The sequence below is a fragment of the Parasteatoda tepidariorum genome, chromosome 9 (genome assembly GCF_982258835.1).
Source record: "Parasteatoda tepidariorum strain Cologne lab strain chromosome 9, Ptep-v5.0, whole genome shotgun sequence".
NCBI classification, from domain to species: Eukaryota; Metazoa; Arthropoda; class Arachnida; order Araneae; family Theridiidae; genus Parasteatoda; species Parasteatoda tepidariorum.
Genome location: NC_141763.1, coordinates 25,159,434 through 25,179,582, shown reverse-complemented (window position 1 = coordinate 25,179,582; position 20,149 = coordinate 25,159,434). Strand labels below are relative to the sequence as shown.

Here is a 20,149-nt window from a genome sequence, read left to right as displayed (position 1 = left end):
AAAGCTTTAGTGTGTTCCATTGATATGTTGAATGCTCGTTTTGGCTGGATGCCCGGGACTGTTGCTCTTTCACATCCTAGCCACTATACACCATCAAGAGCAGAGCTGATACTTTAAACCCGTATGACATTTATTCTCTCTGATATTTAATAGACCCTTTAATAAATCCTTAAAAATATAAGCCAAAATTTTACATAAATAATGAAAAAATTTTTCTTGCACTAAAATTTAAACGAATGTACTTTAATTAAAAAGAAAGCAAAAATAATGAAGAAATATTTTCAATATAAACATCAATTAAATAATATCAGCTTACGTAATGTTCTTTTTATTTTTACAAACAGTATTAATATAACGGCCCTCACCAGCTCCAGGGACTGCTGGATTCGGTTCAAAATGACAAGGCCAAAGAGTTGAATATTAGTAGACGTAAACTCGAAATTGGTTCGGCTATGCAATGACTGTTATAAAATAAACTAATAAATTTGGCCGGGATAGCCGCGTTCATAGGGCGTTGGACTCGTGCTCGTGAGAATGGGAGTTTGAATCCAGCCGGCAGAAGAATACCCATGTATAAAATGGTGACTGGTGCATGTTAAATCTGTAGGGGTCACAAAGTCCTCCAAGTTCTCATAACAAATAAATGCCTCTGGGTACTAATCTAACAGTTCTCTTGTCTTCTGGATTGGGTTCAAAATGACATGGCCACGGAGTTGAATATTAGTAGTCGCAAACTCGAAATTGGGTCGGCTGTGCAATGACTGTTATAAAATAAACTAATAAATTTGGCCAGGATAGCCTGTTTGATAGGGCGTAAACTCAAAATTGAGTCGGTTGTTCAACGGCGGTCATAAAAAAAATAAAACTAATAATCAAATTGTATTTTCTGGTTTTCTTTTTAACTCTTTGCATATTTTCTAAGCCTTATAGATTTTGTAACGCAAAGAAAAAACAATTGAGAAAAAAATTCGCGAAAAAATCATTAAAAATTGCTAGTAAAATATATTCAAAATGAATCTAAAAAAACCTAATATATAATAAAACTAAATATATAGTGGCCCAGCAAGCCAAATTTTTACTCTGTGCTTAAAATGTGTTTCTTTTGTAACTTTTTCCCCTCGTTCAAAAAGTATGTGCAATAAAAGAAAGGTTCTACATAATAGTCTCATCACAATTAATATATTTAACAATAAAGTAATATTACTAAATTTTTTAATAATATAATGTTAATACTCAACAATAAAAAATAGTGAGTTTACTTTAGATGTATAGAAATGGAATTGAACTTATAAGGGCCCCCATCATTTTCAGTAGCTTAGGGCCCTATCAAGCTTAAATCCGGCCCTGGACTATATAAGTCCATATGTGATTAATAATATAACGTCTTTTTTTTTTTTTTTCTTTTCATTTTTTTTTTTTAAGAAACAAAAATTAAATTAAAAAAAAAAAGAATTTCTTTAACTTAGATAACCAAAAAGTACCAAATGATTATGATATTTTGCGAAATTAACTATGATTTAAAATTTATTCAGTTGTTTATTTTATGTATAGTTAACTCAGAATTCTTTTTTTCTTCTTCTCAATTTCAATTTGGTAGTTTTTTAACTAAAAAAAAAGTCATATGTTAGTACCAGCATTTTTTAAAATCAAGCTTAAGTTTTTAAAATTAGTTGCTATAATTTCCATATACTTCGAATCTGATTTCAACTGAAATAGTTAATAAATAAGAAACACAAACTTACGCTAAACGTAAATTGTTTCCTCATAGATACTTCTGATCACATTTTTATTTTGTCCTCACTTGCTAGGAAAGGTTGTTTTTGCCCTAGGCCGGTTACTGAAGTATAAGTAACACTAATAAAGCAGAAACGAGCAACCGATAGCGTTTAATGACAAAATAACAATAAACAAGAACTTAGAACACTGAAACCCAGCAAAAAAGTTTTTTGTTTAGAAATTTGAATGAATTTAATGCAGTTCACAAATACATGTGAGTTTTAGATTGTTCTTAATAAGCTTACTTTCTCTGAATTTCTTATTTTCTTATGTTGATTTGCAGGGCTCGAACTCAGGAACCCTGATAGATGAAGGTTGACATAGTCGATAATTAATTCCCCACATTGGTGACCCGGACGTGATAAGATATTGTCAATATTGATGGATGAATCCACATTAAACAGTTGATATGCTTAAAAAAAAAAAACCGGTGAAGTAAATAAAGTCTCCCGGTTAATAAATAATAATGAGCGAAATGCTTGAAAAAAAAATAATAATAGTGAAAAGCTATAAAAAAATGATGGGAAAAAATAGCGAAAAAGCTATAAAAAAAATAACGAGCGAAATGCTTGGAAGAAAAAAAATTTATATATATATGATGAGCAAAAATTGAAGTTAATAAATAAAACAGCATTAATCAACTACTGGTATCTGTTCATCGAATTTTATCACAGATAAAATTCTGGAAGGGGAGTAATGTGGTGTAACTACCACTAAAAATAATAAATACCAATTCACTAGTATATAAGACATGTTAACTTGATTCTATCAACTAGTGGTAATTGTTCATCGAATTCTATCACAGATAAAATTCTGGAAGGGGAGTAGTGTGGCGTAACTACCACTACAAATATTAAAAAAATACCAAATCAATAGTATATAAGACATGTTAACTCGATCCTATCTTGAGGTACCTTTTGATAGATGAAGGTTGACATAGTCGATATATAATTTCCCACAACCCCATTACCGATCTTGGACCAAATGTATGGACATTGTGTATTAAATGATATTTCTAAACTATTTTTCTTTTACTTAATGTAGTACATATTAAATTATCTTCACAAAGTCGCAAAAATTATATTATTGAAATTATTTTTGAATTACTTATAAGTTATTTAACCACATTCAACGAGCAAGATGGCGAACAATATTTTCTTTTAAAGAATGCTATTCTAAAATTTCTTGAATTGAACAAAAAATAAACTTTACTTTTAGATAAACTTAACTAGTAAATTTTACTTGTATTGTAAATAAAAATAAAAAAACTAATTTTGGTGGAAATTTCAAACCAGAAAAAAAGTGTTCTGGGTAAGTATTAGACTGAGAATTTTCTGCACCAATGTTAAAAAATTAAGGACATTGTTACCTGTGAAGTTAACCACCTATATATGACCTGTTTGTATTGTATATTGACTTATAATTAGTCAAATTCGTCCAGAAGTGATATTGAATGCTATTCTAAATATTTTCTTTTTAAGAATCCTATTCTAAACATCCTTGAATTGAACAAAAAAAACTTTTTCATGAAATGATCTATGCTTTTATGGGCTAGAAAAGAATTAGTAAAATAATATTAAAATCTAACCTTAACTCCTTTATGATTTGTCCATATGGGTATAATACATGGATTTTTACCTTTCTTATCACTGAAATGTTTTTGTGTATTAATATTTTAAGAAATTGCTATTAATTTAATAAGGAATATATTATATAAAGGGAATTTAAAATGGTATTAAAACAATTTAATTACATAAATTTTTATTCTCATTAATTACAAAGAAATATATGAATAATATGATGTACATAAGAATAATATAATGCAAGAAATGCTGAGGGAAAAAAATTAAGGACTCACCCTTCTTTGTAAGTTAACCCCAACTTAACGAGGTTATATATGTATTTAATTTTAAGCAATAATTAAATGTATGTAAATGCTTTTAATTTCAAGTAATTTTTAAAATTTCTTCAAAATTATTTTTCAGCTGAAGGTGAGGTAAATGAAGAGCAAATCCGAAGCAAAATGAAAAATTTAGTTTTACAAGTAGGACAAATATCGATACCTGAAATTAAAGATAATGAAGTCCTTACCAGAGTTTGTAAGTATACTAAAAAGCACTGTAGTTTTGTGGAACCTAAATTTTATGCTATATTGAATTTTTCTTTTGATCAAATTTGATATTTTTTTTAAAAAAAAACATTTGTTACATGAGACACATATTATGAAACAGTAGGCTCCATCTCTTGCTCAAAAACATTCGTTCCAAAAATTAATATGAAATCTTAAATATTTTGCATAACTAATCTTGTTTTGCTTGTAACCAAGTTATATTTGTTTAAAACAGGGTTTAAAAAAAATTGGAGTTATTGCTAAAAAAATTGAACTCGAGTGGGTTTTTTCAGTTTTTATTGGCTTTTTTTAAGACATTACCTAGTTTAACACTTTTTAGGTTTAATTTTCAATTCAAAAGTGAACAATTTTAAATAATAATATCTAAATCATGAATTAAAATAACTGACTTTAAATTTCTCTAAAGCAACAATATTGCATTTAATGGTGTAAATGGAGTTAAATTTTGGGTTTTTTTTTTTTTTTTTTTTTTTTTTAACACCATTACCTAGTTAACACTTTTTAGGTTTGATTCAAAAGAGAACAATTTTTTTTTTTACACCATTACCTAGTTAACACTTTTTAGGTTTGATTCAAAAGAGAACAATTTTAGTTAAAAAGAAAACTTTTGTAGGAAAATAATATTTAAATCATGAATTAAAATAAATGGCTTTAAATTTCTCTAAAGCAACAATATTACATTTAATGCTGCAAATGGAGTTGAATACGAGAACATGATGATGACATTGAGGTCTGGTTATTCCCATCGCAGTGACTTGGGTGGAAAATTGTTGAATATAGTTAATGGTGGTGTGGGCAATGGCACAAAGCACAACTTGATAACAATACCTCAGTTATTTTTTTATTGGACAGATGGTAAGCATAATCTTGTAATTGCCGCAAGCATATAACAGGTCAGACTTTCCTTTTTTCTTTTTTTTTTTTAATGCAGTGAATTGTCGAAGTGACGAAAAGACTGCTTAATATTGTGCAGAAATTGCGATTGAAGCAATACAGCATTGTAACCAAATTCTTGGTATTGAAGTTCAAGTGCACATCTGGCTAATTGCACATATAATGGAAATGGTAAAGATAAAAGCAATTTTAAGTGAGAAATATCTAAACATGATGTCTTATTGGTATTCTGCTTACTATTTAAATCTTTTAGAAGAAGAAATATCAAATTAATAGGTTGCGGAGGTGAAAAAAATTTCCTGAAACCATCACATCAGCTACACGGGTGGTTAAAGGAAAAAGGTGATTAGATGCCCCTACTACCAAATTATTTTCGTTGGAATTCCCATATTGATTGTATGGATATATTTGTGAAAAACTTTCATAAGTATGTAGAAATATCAAATGAAATCCCAGATTAACTTCCTCTTGAAACATTATGAAAATCTTTGGAAATGTAGTGATTTACAAATAAGTGTTGCACATGCAAAAACTAATGTTTCACATGCGTTAAAGGCTTAGTGAAGCCAAAAATGCAAGCAGAAAAATCTAATATTGCTTGCTCTGTTAAACTTAAAACAAAAATGAACTATTAACACATAAATAAAAAATTGAAAAGATGATGAAGCAAGCCCTTAAATCATTTCATTATCTAAATATATGACGAGTCTAAAATTCATGGGTAAACATCTCAAACCTGAACAAAAACATATTGCTGAAGACTGGGTACAAACAAATCACCCAGAGTGGTTAGTATTGATGATGGGATTTAAATTATAAGATCCCACTATGTTCCCAAAATTTATGTTTTTTACTGGTGTTAGTGAAAAAATCACTATGTCACAGTGAAATGTCACTATGTCAAAGAAAAATCACTATGTCACATCAGGCAAAAAAGCAGTCTTCAGAAAATTCAGCTTTATGCAGTTTTTGCCAATTTTTGAGGACATCAAGAAACTGCCCAACAAGTTTTGAATGTGTGGAAAAAGTGTTTTTTACTTGTGGTCTGATTTGGTCAAAATTGAGGAATAGACCAAGAATTGAAAAAGCCAAAAAGACTGGTTAAATGCCGTTTTTTTTTAAATCAGAAAAGAAATTAATTAATCATTATGTAAACTTTTATTGAATAAAATTTATAATGCAGTATAAGTTCACTTTTATTTCATATTGAGTATTTTAAAATGGTTTGAAATTTAATTAATTTTTATATTTAAATCATTATTTTGTAGCATTAAAATATAACTACTAATAAAATATTCTTGTTAGAAGAATTAAAAAATTCTATCTTTAATATTTTGTTTTCATACCTATAAACGTTTATTTTATTTGTATTTGAAAACTTTTTTATTGAGAATATAAAATAAGTACTAAGTTACTCCAGCCTGTACTCTGAACTTGTTCTGTTCAAAACAAATAACATTAGGAAACCTGAAATTGTTTTGAAAAAAGTGATTTTTTTTTAATATTGAATTTAAAAAAATAATATATTAGTTTTAAGCTACATACATATTTATCTAAATACGCTAAGTTTAGAAAGTAGTGTTGTATGTTTGTGTATTATGCATTATTATTGATAAGTCAAATAAGAAATAATTAATGTAAGAAAAAGCAGATTTTTATTATGTTTTAGTTTTGATTATGTTTAAAATTGCCAATTTGAGTCTGATTTTTTTTAAATCGATTTTTTGGGTTTGTGTGTGGGTCAAAGAGCCTGGTATGAAATGTGTCTCAGTGTAATAACAACAGAAATAATTGCAAAGTAAAAAAATATATTTTTCCTTTTCTAAATGTGACCATCACAATAACTACATATTTCTATCTCAGAATCTGTGTTCTCAATTTTATCAGAATTTTCAGTTACCAAATATTTTTGATAAAATTATTAAATATTTCTACATTCTAATAGTTCTCAAAAATGTATACAAAAATAAGCTCTAGTCTAGATTGTGCCGAAAATGTATGTGCCAACTTGAGTATTACCTGAAAAATTTCAGGAAATGAAAAAAAAATTTAAACCATATATGAATTAGATTTGTTTTTATGATTTGCAAACTAATGATTATTAAAAAATGTGGTAATTTAAAATGTCTGTTTGCTAGCTTTATTTACTGATTAAAATATGAAAAAGTAAATAAAATTATATAATATATTAAGAACAAAGATTTAACCCTATACAACATGATAGTAATGAAATAATGTTTATTTATCAAAATATATTGCGGAGCATTTGTTTTTGTACAAACATTAGTGTTCTAAGCACTTATTTTTTTATGAGTAATCTTGACATTTATCAGTAATATTTGCAGAAAAATGAATACTTTTAAATATTAAAATTCATTTAAAAACAGATACAGTAGAGAACCGATTATCCGGAACGATCGGGACTATCGCTATTCCGGATAACTGATTTTTCCGGTTTTCTGAATCGCTACAAAAAGCCGTTTTTTTAGTGTTAAACCCAACTAAAAAAAAATATTTGGAAATAATCTTAAAAATAAGAAAAAACGATGAGGTAATACACAAATGATTATTTCTGAAATGATGGTGAGGTAAACATCTTTCAAAAAAGAAAAAAAAAATCCTAAAATCTCATGAGGAAAAAAAAATATTTTTTTTTAAATTGCGGGAAAATTTATCGAATTTCGTTCCGGTTTTTTGGTTTTCCGGTTTTCTGAATTCCGGATAACGGGTTCTGTACTTTATTATCGAATTTCTTTTTTCTGATTAAATGAACTTAAAAATATTTTTAATTGTTGCATTATTTTCCTACTTTTATATATTAACTTAGTAGTTTCTTACAGTTTCTTTGTTAAATTTTTTTTTGATAACATTATATAAGTTATTAATAATATTTTAATTTATTGTTCCTATTATTCTATTTAGTCAATTATTTTTTTGCTAATATTTTGCTTTGTTTTATTTAGTTCAAATTTTTAAAGAGGCAAACTATGATGTAAGCTTTTTTGAGATTGCTGTAGAGCACTTTAAAACCATTTGCCTGATTCATGAGAGGTCTGGGGTTGATGTAATGAGACCAGCTATTTTTGAAAATCTCAAATTTAGGTATGTTATTTATTTTTCCATTATTGACCTGTTTATATGTAATTTTATAACAAAATTTGTTGCTTATAATTTTATAATTTAATTATTATAACTTGTTAATAAAATTATAATCTTTATTCTCTCTTAAGCCTAATATTTTTTATTTTATTTATTAACATAATTTAATAAATATAATTTTTATAAGAATGGCTCCTTCGAAGTAAAATTGACCAATTGCAGTTGCCATCATGTTACAGATTTTCCTAAAAATTTTTGTAGAAAAGGTCTTGTTGTACATTCCACATTTTTAATAATGTTATTTTTTTAATTACACATATTACGACTGATTTAAAAAGCATCCTTGCTTATTTCATGTGCATCAGTTCTAAAAAGGTTCAAAACTATTTCACAATTCTTTTTTCTTGCAAAATTATACAGTCGAACCTCGATTTCACGAATTTTTCGATATCTCGAAGAAAATAAAATTCCTTTCAAATTTTCTATACACTCAATGTTTAAAAAAAAACTTGATTTCTCGAATTTTTTTTTCTAATCCCTCGATAACGTGAATTTTTTTTCCATAAGTGTTGATTTTTTTTCTGAAAGTAAAAAAAACATTTTAAGAACAGAAAACCAATGCTCATAATCATAATCAATTCTCAAACAAACACTTTCTGCAGTGGACACTGTAAGGAGATTTATTGAGAGGCAGCTGAATATGTCAGAGGAGAAATTTAAAGCCATAGTCCACCTAGAAAATGTTATAGACAAACTTTCTTACACATCTCTAAAGCAAACAACAATTGAATCTTTTTAAGTGTAAAAAGTGTTTTTAGAATAAATATCAAATAGTAAATAAGGTATGTAAAGAGCATTTTTCTTTATTTTATCATCGATAACATGCGATTTTTGATAATACGAATTTTCGGTATCTCAAATTTTTTCTCCTCTCCCTTCAAGTTCGAGGTTTGACTGTATAATTAAAAATATTTTTAAACCTTATTTCAATTAGAAAAATTATTCATTATTATTTTATTCCTTGAGATAATATTTAATGGAAAATTTTAAAAGTGGTAGAGTTTCATGTGTGTCACCTGTAATTAAACTTCTTCTTTTTTTTTTTTAGATCAAATTATCATTTATTTTAGTGAAAATAGAAGATACGCTGCATAAATGTATTAAATTTTCAGATTTAAAGATAAATAATATTTTATTTTATGCAATACAAATATAGGTTTATTTAAATAATGCAGGAATGAATAAATAAATGCAGGAATAATGAATTTATAAACAATGATTTTGAAAGTCAGTTCTTACTATATTTTGATAATAAGTCATTCAACCTACTTATAATTATCCTAGTAAATTAATCAAAAAAATTGCAAAATCCAAATTAAAGAATTGAATACCTTTTAGTTAAAGATCAGTGCAATTTTGACTGTCTGCCATTTCTTGAAAAAAAAAAAATTTTTTTTTAAGCACTTAAAGTCGCTTGAGCTAAAAAAAAGACTAATTTTTCTAAAATTCTAATTTATATTGTTTGTATGTATTTTTTTCTTGTTTTTTTAATAATATGAATTCAATATTTATCTTTTTAATACCATCACAATGGATCATCGTTTGTTTCTATGTGATTATTTCAACTTGTTTAAATTTCTTAAAATATTAACTATTAATAAATATTATATATAATAATAAATATAATTATATATATTAACTGAAATTTAAAAAAATTTTTTTTAATACCTTTTAGTATTTTCTCGTACCTTAATCTTGTAATTATTCAAAGTAAAGTAATGTTTGTTTTAAAAATTAGCAAAATTGAATATATTACTTTGGTTATTAATTACAAATCATTAATTGAAATCTTTAACTTTTATAGAACGCATGAAGAATGCTTGGCCTATTACATAGCAAAGCTTTTTTTGGACAAAATGCAGTTATTGAATTTAAAACCATGCCCAATTGATCTTAGCAATTGTAAGTATTTTATTCATTTTCAGGATCCTTGTCGGTAGTTTTAAGGGTATCCCTGTAGGTAGTTACTGTATATTTTTGTCTCTTACTTTATTGGTAAGAATTTCTCCTGCTATATTTTTTTCCCCTGTTTTTTTCCATGCCTTGTGTTTATTCTGTAATTTCTTATTAAAATTCTTGCATGCAAAAATTAAATTTCATAGCTTTTTATATCGTAGCTAGATTTTTATTTTTATTCGAAAAGTAAGTAAAATTTTATATTTTGTTTAATTTTTATGAAAAAAAATGCTCAACCACAAAATAAAGGAAAACTCACTTGATGTGTATAATATAAAGCTGCATCTTTTGCATACTAAAGTGCTTTTTACATGCTAAAATTTATAAGAAATCGAACTATGTACCTTAATTTTATGTTTTTATAAAAATTCCTTAAATTCAATTTTTTGCTTCTGAAGATTTTAGAAATTGGTTCTATCTCAGTATTTTAGTTGCCTGTGTCATCAGTATGACTATTTTATTTACTAAATAAATATATAGCAGTTAAGATTGTGCATAAACAGGGGTCTGTCCAGGGTAAATTTACTACTATTTAGCAGTACCTTCACAAATTCAACTTTAGGAAAAACAATAGTTTCACAAAATACTTTTAAAAAATCAAGTTCTTATGCAAACCCTGTTCTCATTGCAGTCTATGGAAAAGAGGAGCTTTTCTGCCAACTGTCTTTTACGAAAAGGTAGCAGATGTTTGGTCAGATAGTGCAATGTGGTAAGCCTCAACGGTCGCTTATGCCATATCAAAGCAAAATTTATTTTTGCCAAGTTTTTATAAAAATGAAACGACGAGGCTCTCTATCTCTCCATAAACTTTACAAAAAGTCGAAATTCAAACATTGTTCTAAACATTTGAACATTTTCTTAAACTCTATTGTAAATTTATTCTAACAGACCTATATTTTTTTATGAAACATATTTTTCTCTTTGCAACTTTTTTCTGTATGACCTAGTCGAAAATTTTCTTATTGAAAATAACTTTTAGTGCTAGTGCTGTTAAATGCATGGTTTTATTAAATTCAAGTTGAAATTTAACTATGGATACTGAGTTTTATGGATTTATGGATTTTTAAATTTGGATACAATTTTCAGTCCAAAATTTTACAATAACAAAATTATTTTTGAATATATGAGGGAAAATGTATAGAAATTTACCAGTCATAAATAATTTTTATTTGTAGTGACAAATTTTGAAAATATTTTATTACTTTGCCATATTTTTGTGTTGATTTTTTAATAGGATTTTTATTTTGACAAATTACATCAAAATTCTCACAAGATAGGTACTAGGCTTCTCAAAAAAAAAGAAAAAAAAAAAAAACCTAGACAGACTCCTGATAAATTATTTTGAAAAATAGAGGTGGAAATAATCTATACCCTATTTTTATCCTTATATTTCAAAGAAAAAATAATAGTGAAATAGATATGAAATAATATCAACAAAGGTGACGAAAAAAAACATTGATAACAAAGCATATAAATTAAATATTCAACATCCGGGCAAGTGACTTTGAAAAAGTACTATAACAATTATTAGAAAAATCCAAGAGTAATAATATTGAATCCAGTAGTGAATTATTTCATTATTTTCTCACATGAAGCAAGTAGAACACTCTTCGAAATACTTCAGCTTTGAATTTGGAACTATATGCTTGATAGTCAGTATTTCAAATAATCAAGCTCTTAGTTTTCATGTGACATTATAATTAATTATTTAGTAATAATTATTTTAGTATTTTATTTAAAACAATTCTGTTTGCAAAACATTACTGATTTGAAATATGACAAATAATTATATTTATTTCTTCCTTTTCTGAAGCTTGGGGTGCATTTCAATTGCATCTGGTTCAACCGGCTAGTTTAAATTGCACCAATTAGAATCTCAATTTCCCAGTGAATATTTCATAAGAATTTTTATTTCTTATGAAATTATTAATTAAATGACTAATTTTTATTAATGAAGAAGTTGCAAAAAAAAAGAGATGGAGAACTATTATAGTTTTTTAATACAAATAAACGTTTGTTGTTAAAAGATTTTTTTTGAAACTCTAAATACATAAAATAAGATTAGTGAGGACTCTACTCTTTGCATTTTAACAAATTCAGTTTTTCAACCTTATAGAAAGAGGAGAGGTGTTTGGCATTTAAACAGAGTTTTTTCAACCTTTATGTATGGTAACAGTTTCAAAATTTTTTTAAAAAATTTAACTAGGAACAGCATTTTCTGGTTGGTCTAATATTAATATTTATTAGCAAGAACTAACAAAGGCAGATTTAAAAAATTTTTTAACAGAGAACTGTTTTCTTTAAAGCAATGCAAATTTGTGAACACAAAAGTACTTATTATACCTCATCTTAAAAATTTTAATCCTGTGAAGTGTTAGTCTAGAATTCTTTTGAACTTTGAGCTAGCGACTTTTTTGTAGTAAAGAACTATTTATTCCCATGTTACTCTATGAAAAATGTCGGAGAAAATTAAGTAAAGTTAAATGCTTGGAGAGTTCACCCAGTTTTATAATTTTTAAATTTAGAAGTTTGTTATTGCATTAAACTAGAGAATGATGAAACATCGGGGTTGAGCTAAAGTGAAATAAATTAAAGAAGCACTTAGGCCACTATAATTATGACATGATTCTGTAATTAGAATCAGCTTTTTAAAAAACTAATTAAAAGCGATCGCATCTAATCATGTAAGCAAATACTAGTCATAGTAGTTATCACAAAAGCTTTTACTTGTTTTACAGAAAATTGTTGTTATTACGAAAGCTTTTTTATTAGTTTGAAAAGTTCAATATAGTTTTTTTTTTCTTAAATAAGAGATTTATAGAGTTTTTTCCTTTATTTCAGCTGAACCAATCGAGAGTTTACCTTTACAATTTTTTCTAAAGCAAAGTACAAATGTCGAGGCAAAAGCAAAATTTGAAAATGTAAGTTGTATAATTCATTGCATGTACCTTAGTGTTAATATATTTTTAAGAATGGTTTAATATTGTTTTGAGTTTGGGTTTTCTATGGATTTTCCCTGAAGTGAGCTGAACTTGTAAATTCTTATTCCTGAACAAAATTCATGTAACAAGATTTATTTAATCTGTATCAACAATTTGAGGTCAGCAAATAACATTGTTATTTTGTTTATAGTATTTTGATTAGTTTCATAGTATACATAGCATACTTTGGATTTTAGTTTTTAATTTATTTATTTAAGGGAATATGCATCATTAAATGATCAAAAAATTTATGATTATTTTATATAGAACTTTTGATATTGAATTTGTAATTAGCATTTTAATTTTTCTTGAAAATTTGCCTTAATGTTAGGGTATTTAAATTATATTGAAACACACACAATATATTTGCTCAACCAAGGTTTCTCTATAAATAAAAAAAACGCACATAGATTCAACAAATTTTTTAATAACACCTGAAAAACACAGGTTTCATTTGTTTTTGCATTAAACTGAATGTGCTTGTAATTTCAATCAACTTGCAACAACTGATTGAAGTTCTTCATCTTGCATGAAGTGCTGAGCTACAAGTAATTTTTTTTTCCAGTGGAAAATGGATGATAATCAGATAATACCAAGTTTAGACTATGAGGGAGATAATTAAACATCCCATTTGAGTCTAGTAAAACATCTTGTGTACCCCGAGGACTTTGAGGAGGAATATTTCAATGCAGCAACAGTTTCATATCCAATATATGTCGTACAATTCATGCTGAATGGATACTGTTGAAATTTTTTTTTAAAAGAAATTATATTACTCCTTGTATCTTGCATTTGGTGGGATTTTCAATGGTAATACATATTTTTTTTTGTGTGGCTATAGCAAACAAAAACACAGGTTAAGATACTCTCACTAGGATGCTTGTAATCTTGCTAAATCACTAATTGCTTGATGTAACAATTGTTACTTTTTACCTTCTACTTCTACCAACATGCTACAATGTAGATTAGTTTAAAAATTGCCCGAGCCCATACCTTACATGCAACAAGTAGTGAAAAATTTGAGAAAATTGTTTCTTTATGAATCTACACCCCTTGGTTTATAAAACTGCAAATATTTCATTGCATAAGGTTTTTAAAAGATTTTTTTTCTCCAAATTTTTTCTTGAAGTGCTTTTGGCAACATTTCACATATGTTTCTATTATTATTTTGTAAGATAATGAAGGAAGTTGTTGTTACTAATCCTTCATGACCTAGCAACAGCTAGATCTGATTCATCCAGGAGTCCACAGAGAAGGGATGGAGCAGCTTATTTTAATCTAAGAGACCGGAGCACCCGAAGGGAGAAGACTGACTTGGCTCCTTCGCCTATGTGCCTTAGCTGAGCATAGTGGAATAGCCTTCACGCCTTGGGAAGCCCTACCAAGAATATACTTCGCCCATTCCGTCCTGGGGCACCCTCCCGCCACAATGAGGCGTCACACAGACCTTGAGAGGGCAATGATGTGATAAGTTTCTTTTTATATAAAAGTCAGATTAAATTATATTTAACTATTATGGATTATTTTTAAAACTATTTAATAAATTTCTAATCTTCTTAGACGTTTTAATAATCTTTGACAATTTAAAAATTTTCCTTTAAAATTTTTGAAAAAAAAAATGAAAAAAAAAGCTCATTAAAATTTATCCTGGAGAAATAGTGAAAGCCTTATATAGCTAAAATGTCAAAAACATCACTTTGTGAAATACTTTTGCAAATTCTTTTTTCAAAATATAAAAATTATATTGATGTTTTAATGATTTTTTTTCTTCAGAATTTAAACTCTGGTGACCTACTTTTTGTTGAAATGATCAATACTGAGGGAAAAGGGCTTCACTCTCAAGAGCTGGGAAAACTGAGAGTGATCGCGAAAGTGAATGATATATTCAATTTAGAGGAGGACTTTGTATATCATCTAAACTGTAATGTAAGTAAAACAAAGCATTGTCTTTGAGGTTTCCTTATCACACTTGAACCTCTCTTTATCCTGAGTCTTACTGAATGAGAGATTCTTAGTTTAGCAAAGAGTTTTAAATTGACTTTTTCACATTGCTGCATTTTTTTTTAAAAAAGTGATGATTAAAGTTTATTAGAAATGTTTTTTTTTAAAAATGTGGTGTCATAATAAAAATAGTGATTAAGAAAAGTCGATGGAAAAGGCAAAAGATAAACAGTAACACGACAAAATTCTACCAGAAATGCTCCATTGAAATACTATGCCATAATAAAAACAGAAAAATAGCTGAAACGAAACAACAAAAAAAAAATCTTTCTTAATTCTTAAAATGAAAAGTTTTGAAAAAATGACAACATTGACTTGTCTGAATATAATTTAGAAAGAGCAGCAATTCGAGAACTTGTGGTTTAGTAAAAAGTAATCTTGCTTCAATTCTTCAAATTTCTTTTTTTGAATATGTTTCTTTGAACAGAATTTTTGCTAGTATATGAATTTTAGAACTTCACTAACATGTGTAAATATTATTTCTAATAGTGTATAGTATTTTTCTGAATGTTCGGCAAAAAAGTGTGAATACCAAATCGTGGCCCAATATTCCCTGTTTTTTAGTATGCTTTTCAACTATTTTATAAGGGTCTGGTTCATTTCATCGACAATCACTTCACCGACAGGCCGTTTCATCGACACCACTTCATCGACAGGCCATTTCATCGACTAGGTCATTTCGTCGACAGGCCGTTTCTTCGACAGGGTTGTTTCATCGACAGTCCACTTCGTCGACAGGGTCATTTCGTCGACAAGTCATTTCGTCGACAGGGTCATTTCGTCGACAAGTCATTTCATCGACAGGGTCATTTCGTCGACAGGGTCATTTCGTCGACAGGGTCATTTCATCGACAGTCATTTCGTCGACAGGGTCATTTCGTCGACAAGTCATTTCATCGACAGGGTCATTTCGTCTACAGGGTCATTTCATCGACAGGGTCATTTCATCGACAAGTCATTTCGTCGACGGGGTCATTTCGTCGACAAGTCATTTCGTCGACAAGTCATTTCGTCGACAGGGTCATTTCGTCGACAAGTCATTTCATCGACAGGGTCATTTCATCGACAGGATCATTTCGTCGACAGGGTCATTTCGTCGACAAGTCATTTCGTCGACAGGGTCATATCGTCGACAGGGTCATTTCGTCGACAGAGTCATTTCGTCGACAGGGTCATTTCGTCGACAAGTCATTTCGTCGACAGGGTCATTTCGTCGACAGGGTCATTTCGTCGACAAGGTAATTTCATCGACAGGGTCATTTCGTCGACAAGTCATTTCGTCGACAGGGTCATTTCGTTCATGGTGTCATGCGTAATTCTGAAACTATTTTAGAGATTTAATCTATATATTTTCTATTATTAATTAGAAAAATGCAATTATTGAAATTTTATACTAAAGTAAAATTCTTTATGGCTGTGCAGTGTTCCAATTGGACTAAAAGAAGTTCGCTTTTTAAATTAATTCATAGGTAGTTGAGAAGTGTTTAAACGGTTGATGCATCGAAATCTACTTTTCTATATCTAAATCGTAATAGCTCGACACTTATTTTCGAGATAGGTAAGGATTGCCTTCAGAACATTACCAAGCATTATATCTGGACCGTGGTCAACAGTTAATATAGTGTGACGTTAGCAATCAAATTGTTTTTGATATCAAATTAATAAAATATATTTTTAGAATTAAAAGTAATAAAAATATATTGCAATGAACATTTAGACACTATTTCAAGGAGGGGAAAGCTAAATTCATTGCTGTAAAAATTTTCAAAATTTTTACATAAATTTTAACAAAAACATAGACTTCAGTCGAATTCTCACAGAAATTAAAATAGTCATAGACATAATTATTATATCTGCATAAGTAGAAAAAAAACTCTAGGTTTTTTATAATGGAAAAGTAATTTCTTAATGTTCACTTTAATTGCTTTAATTGCACTAAATTCACTTTAATTGCTTAATTAAACCTTTTGTTCAGCATCTTTAACATTAGGACAGGAATATGCTTATTCGAACAATCGAACTGAGTCTTAGTTTCGTTACTACTATTAGAGATTTCGAAGAACAATAGGAATGCAAACTTGATGTTAAGGTATTTACCGAGGTGATTGTAGATTCCTACAATATTTAAAGTGCTACTCACCTTACCAAAAAGAAGTACACGCGTAACGTCGCAAGAGTGTTAGTGTTTGATCCTCACAAAATGCGTTTTTTCTATGAATAGTAAATTTAATGATATTATTAATTATTAAATTCTAATCTAATACTATCAAATTATACTATTTTTGAATTATACTATTATTATAAATAAATAATAATAGTATAATTTAATAAGAATATTAATAGTAGTAAATAAATGATGAATTAATTCATTTTTTCTTCGCAGGATTTAAATTAGACACATTTTGTTTAAAAGAAAATTAACAGAAAGTCAAGCCTGGAATTTAAACGTAAACTCTTACTCTACAAAAAAGAAAAGAAAAATCTTGCAATTAAAATTTGACCAATTTTTACTAGTATAATTGCTGAAATTTTTTACTGATTTTCTGAACAGGATGAAAACACAATTTTCAAACATTTACTGACCACTATTAGCACGATTTTTCGCCAATCAAAAGTTTGATTATTTTCGACCTGAACAAGCCAGGAGGTTCAAAACTAAAATACTGAAAAAATTAAAATAAAAAATGTATATATATTTAAAATATCAAGTTTGTTAAGTAGACTACAAATGAGAAAAAAATTTATAAAAATTTTCACGCATAGCAGAAACCACAAGGGCAAAATTTCACAAAAAATTCTATCAACATTCAAAATTCCACATTTTTCGTTTTGGTAACAAAAATTAACATTTCTTTTTCAGAACACATATCAAATATGATATTTAGAAACTATTCCATTTCCGATTACACTTTTTAAAGGACTTTCCTTAGTGCTGGCCTTTAAAATATATACTCTCTCTGCAAATTTTATTTATTTAAATAAATTTTTATTCCCTGGCAAATCGAGAAGAAAAACATTTTAATATTTGAGTAAAAAAACAAGTTTGCTAAACTTTTTTTTAATAAAACATTAATGAGAATAAAATCAGATGCATATGGATAACTCTCCTCAATTATAAACACAAAAGTCAATTTATTTGTTATATCGTAGTAAATTGCGTTTTATTCCCAAATGTTTTAGATCATAAAAACCAATTAAACAAGTTTCCTCCCCTCCTCTGATTTGAAACCATTTTTTATATCATTTCGATTGCATCACATACCATTGTGAGTTTTTTCTTATTTTTTTACATTAACAAAGTTTATTTTATACGGTACAAGAACTTATAAATGTTTAGGGAACATATAGGATAAAATACATATTAAACACCAAAACATTATAAATAATTAATTAAATAAGGAATAAAATAAACTGGGAATGCGAGGTTTGCAATTGCTTTTGCGATGCTAATCTACAATAATGTACATTAAAAATTAATCTTAGAAATAAATGTGTTAAATATGACTAGAAAAAAAATTTGTAATATACAAATTAAATGTGTAAAATACAATTAATGTTTCGTTTTTGCAACGTGATGTGAATAGAGGAGTAGGCAATTTTCAAATAAAATGCTTTTTTCTGTCAACCTCACCATACTATTAGGATTTTGCATCAGGCTAGGATTAAAAAATTTCATCAGAAATATACTAAATTACAAAGAAGTGCAAGGGAAGTGCTAATGTAAAAAATCATAAAACTAGTTTCAAAATTACGCATGACTTTGCCTACAAAATAATCTTTTCTTAATATTGTCGACGAATTGACCCCTGTTGACGAAATGACCTTGTCGACGAAATGACCTTGTCGAGGAAATGACCCTGTCGAGGAAATGACCCTGTCGACGAAATGACTTGTCGACGAAATGACCCTGTCGACGAAATGACCCTGTCGACGAAATGACTTGTCGACGAAATGACCCTTTCGACGAAATGACTTGTCGACGAAATGACTCTGTCGATGAAATGACCCTGTCGACGAAATGACCCTGTCGACGAAATGACTTGTCGACGAAATGACCCTGTCGACGAAATGACCCTGTCGATGAAATGACCTGTCGACGAAATGACCCTGTCGACGAAATGACCCTGTCGACGAAATGACCCTATCGACGGAATGACCCTGTCGACGAAATGACCCTGTCGACGAAATGACCCTGTCGATGAAATGACTTGTCGACGAAATGACCCTGTCGACGAAATGACCCTGTCGACGAAATGACCCTGTCGATGAAATGATTTGTCGACGAAATGATTTGTCGACGAAATGACCCTGTCGACGAAATGACCCTGTCGACGAAATGACCCTGTCGACGAAATGACCCTGTCGACGAAATGACTTGTCGATGAAATGACTTGTCGACGAAATGACCCTGTCGACGAAATGACTTGTCGACGAAATGACCCTGTCGACGAAATGACCCTGTCGACGAAATGACTTGTCGATGAAATGACCCTGTCGACGAAATGACCCTGTCGACGAAATGACTTGTCGACGAAATGACCCTGTCGACGAAGTGGCCTGTCGATGAAACAACCCTGTCGACGAAATGACCTAGTCGATGAAATGGCCTGTCGATGAAGTGGTGTCGATGGAACGGCCTGTCGATGAAGTGATTGTCGATGAAATGAATGCGACCCATTTTATAATCTGCTAGTTTTTGGAAATTTTAAAGATTTTAACTCTTGTTGTAAATTTTTTTTTAATGCATTTTGTTGTGAAAACTTGATTGCATATGTAATATCTTAACTGTGTTTTAAAATTTTATATCATATTATTTATTTTAAAGGAATTTTTTTTTTTTCATTTTGTCTTTTAGGTTTATATGTTCAAGAATCTGGAAATGACTCGATTGAACAGAAATGAAATCAAATCTTCTGAAGTGCTTAAAGGTATTTGCTTAATTAATATTATTTTTGTTTAACATGTTTTAGAAATTCCCAGAACTGTAAATTTTAACTTAAAGTTATTAAGATATATTAAAATTTTAAACAGCGTGATCAAATTTATTTTACTCCTCGTTTTATGATATTCTGGGCAGGATTAGGATTTTGTCTGGAAAAAATCTATTTCTTCCAAGGCTTTGGAAAAACGTGGATAAAATTGAAAAAAGTAAAAATGATTGATGCAAAAGATAAATATTGTAAGAATAGTTTAAATTGAAACATTGGATTCAGCCAGAACCAGAAAGCCATATTTTTTATGACAACTTTTT

The 20,149-nt window shown here is 28.5% G+C and overlaps 1 protein-coding gene across 2 annotated transcripts in view; it reads left to right on the top strand.

Moving 5' to 3' along the window:
• The first annotated feature begins 1,844 nt into the window (after positions 1-1,844).
• The window catches only part of LOC107446007 (uncharacterized), a 32,041-nt gene continuing 13,736 nt past the window's right edge, over positions 1,845-20,149 (top strand). For both annotated transcript variants that reach the window (XR_001584340.4, XM_016060538.4), the window contains exons 1-7: positions 1,845-1,990; positions 3,762-3,875; positions 7,765-7,903; positions 9,765-9,862; positions 12,758-12,837; positions 14,671-14,823; positions 19,754-19,826. Coding sequence is in view for 1 of the 2 variants with exons in the window: in XM_016060538.4 (XP_015916024.1) it covers positions 1,963-1,990; positions 3,762-3,875; positions 7,765-7,903; positions 9,765-9,862; positions 12,758-12,837; positions 14,671-14,823; positions 19,754-19,826 (685 nt within the window). In the remaining variant the exon portion in view is untranslated. The remainder of the gene's footprint in view (positions 1,991-3,761; positions 3,876-7,764; positions 7,904-9,764; positions 9,863-12,757; positions 12,838-14,670; positions 14,824-19,753; positions 19,827-20,149) is intronic.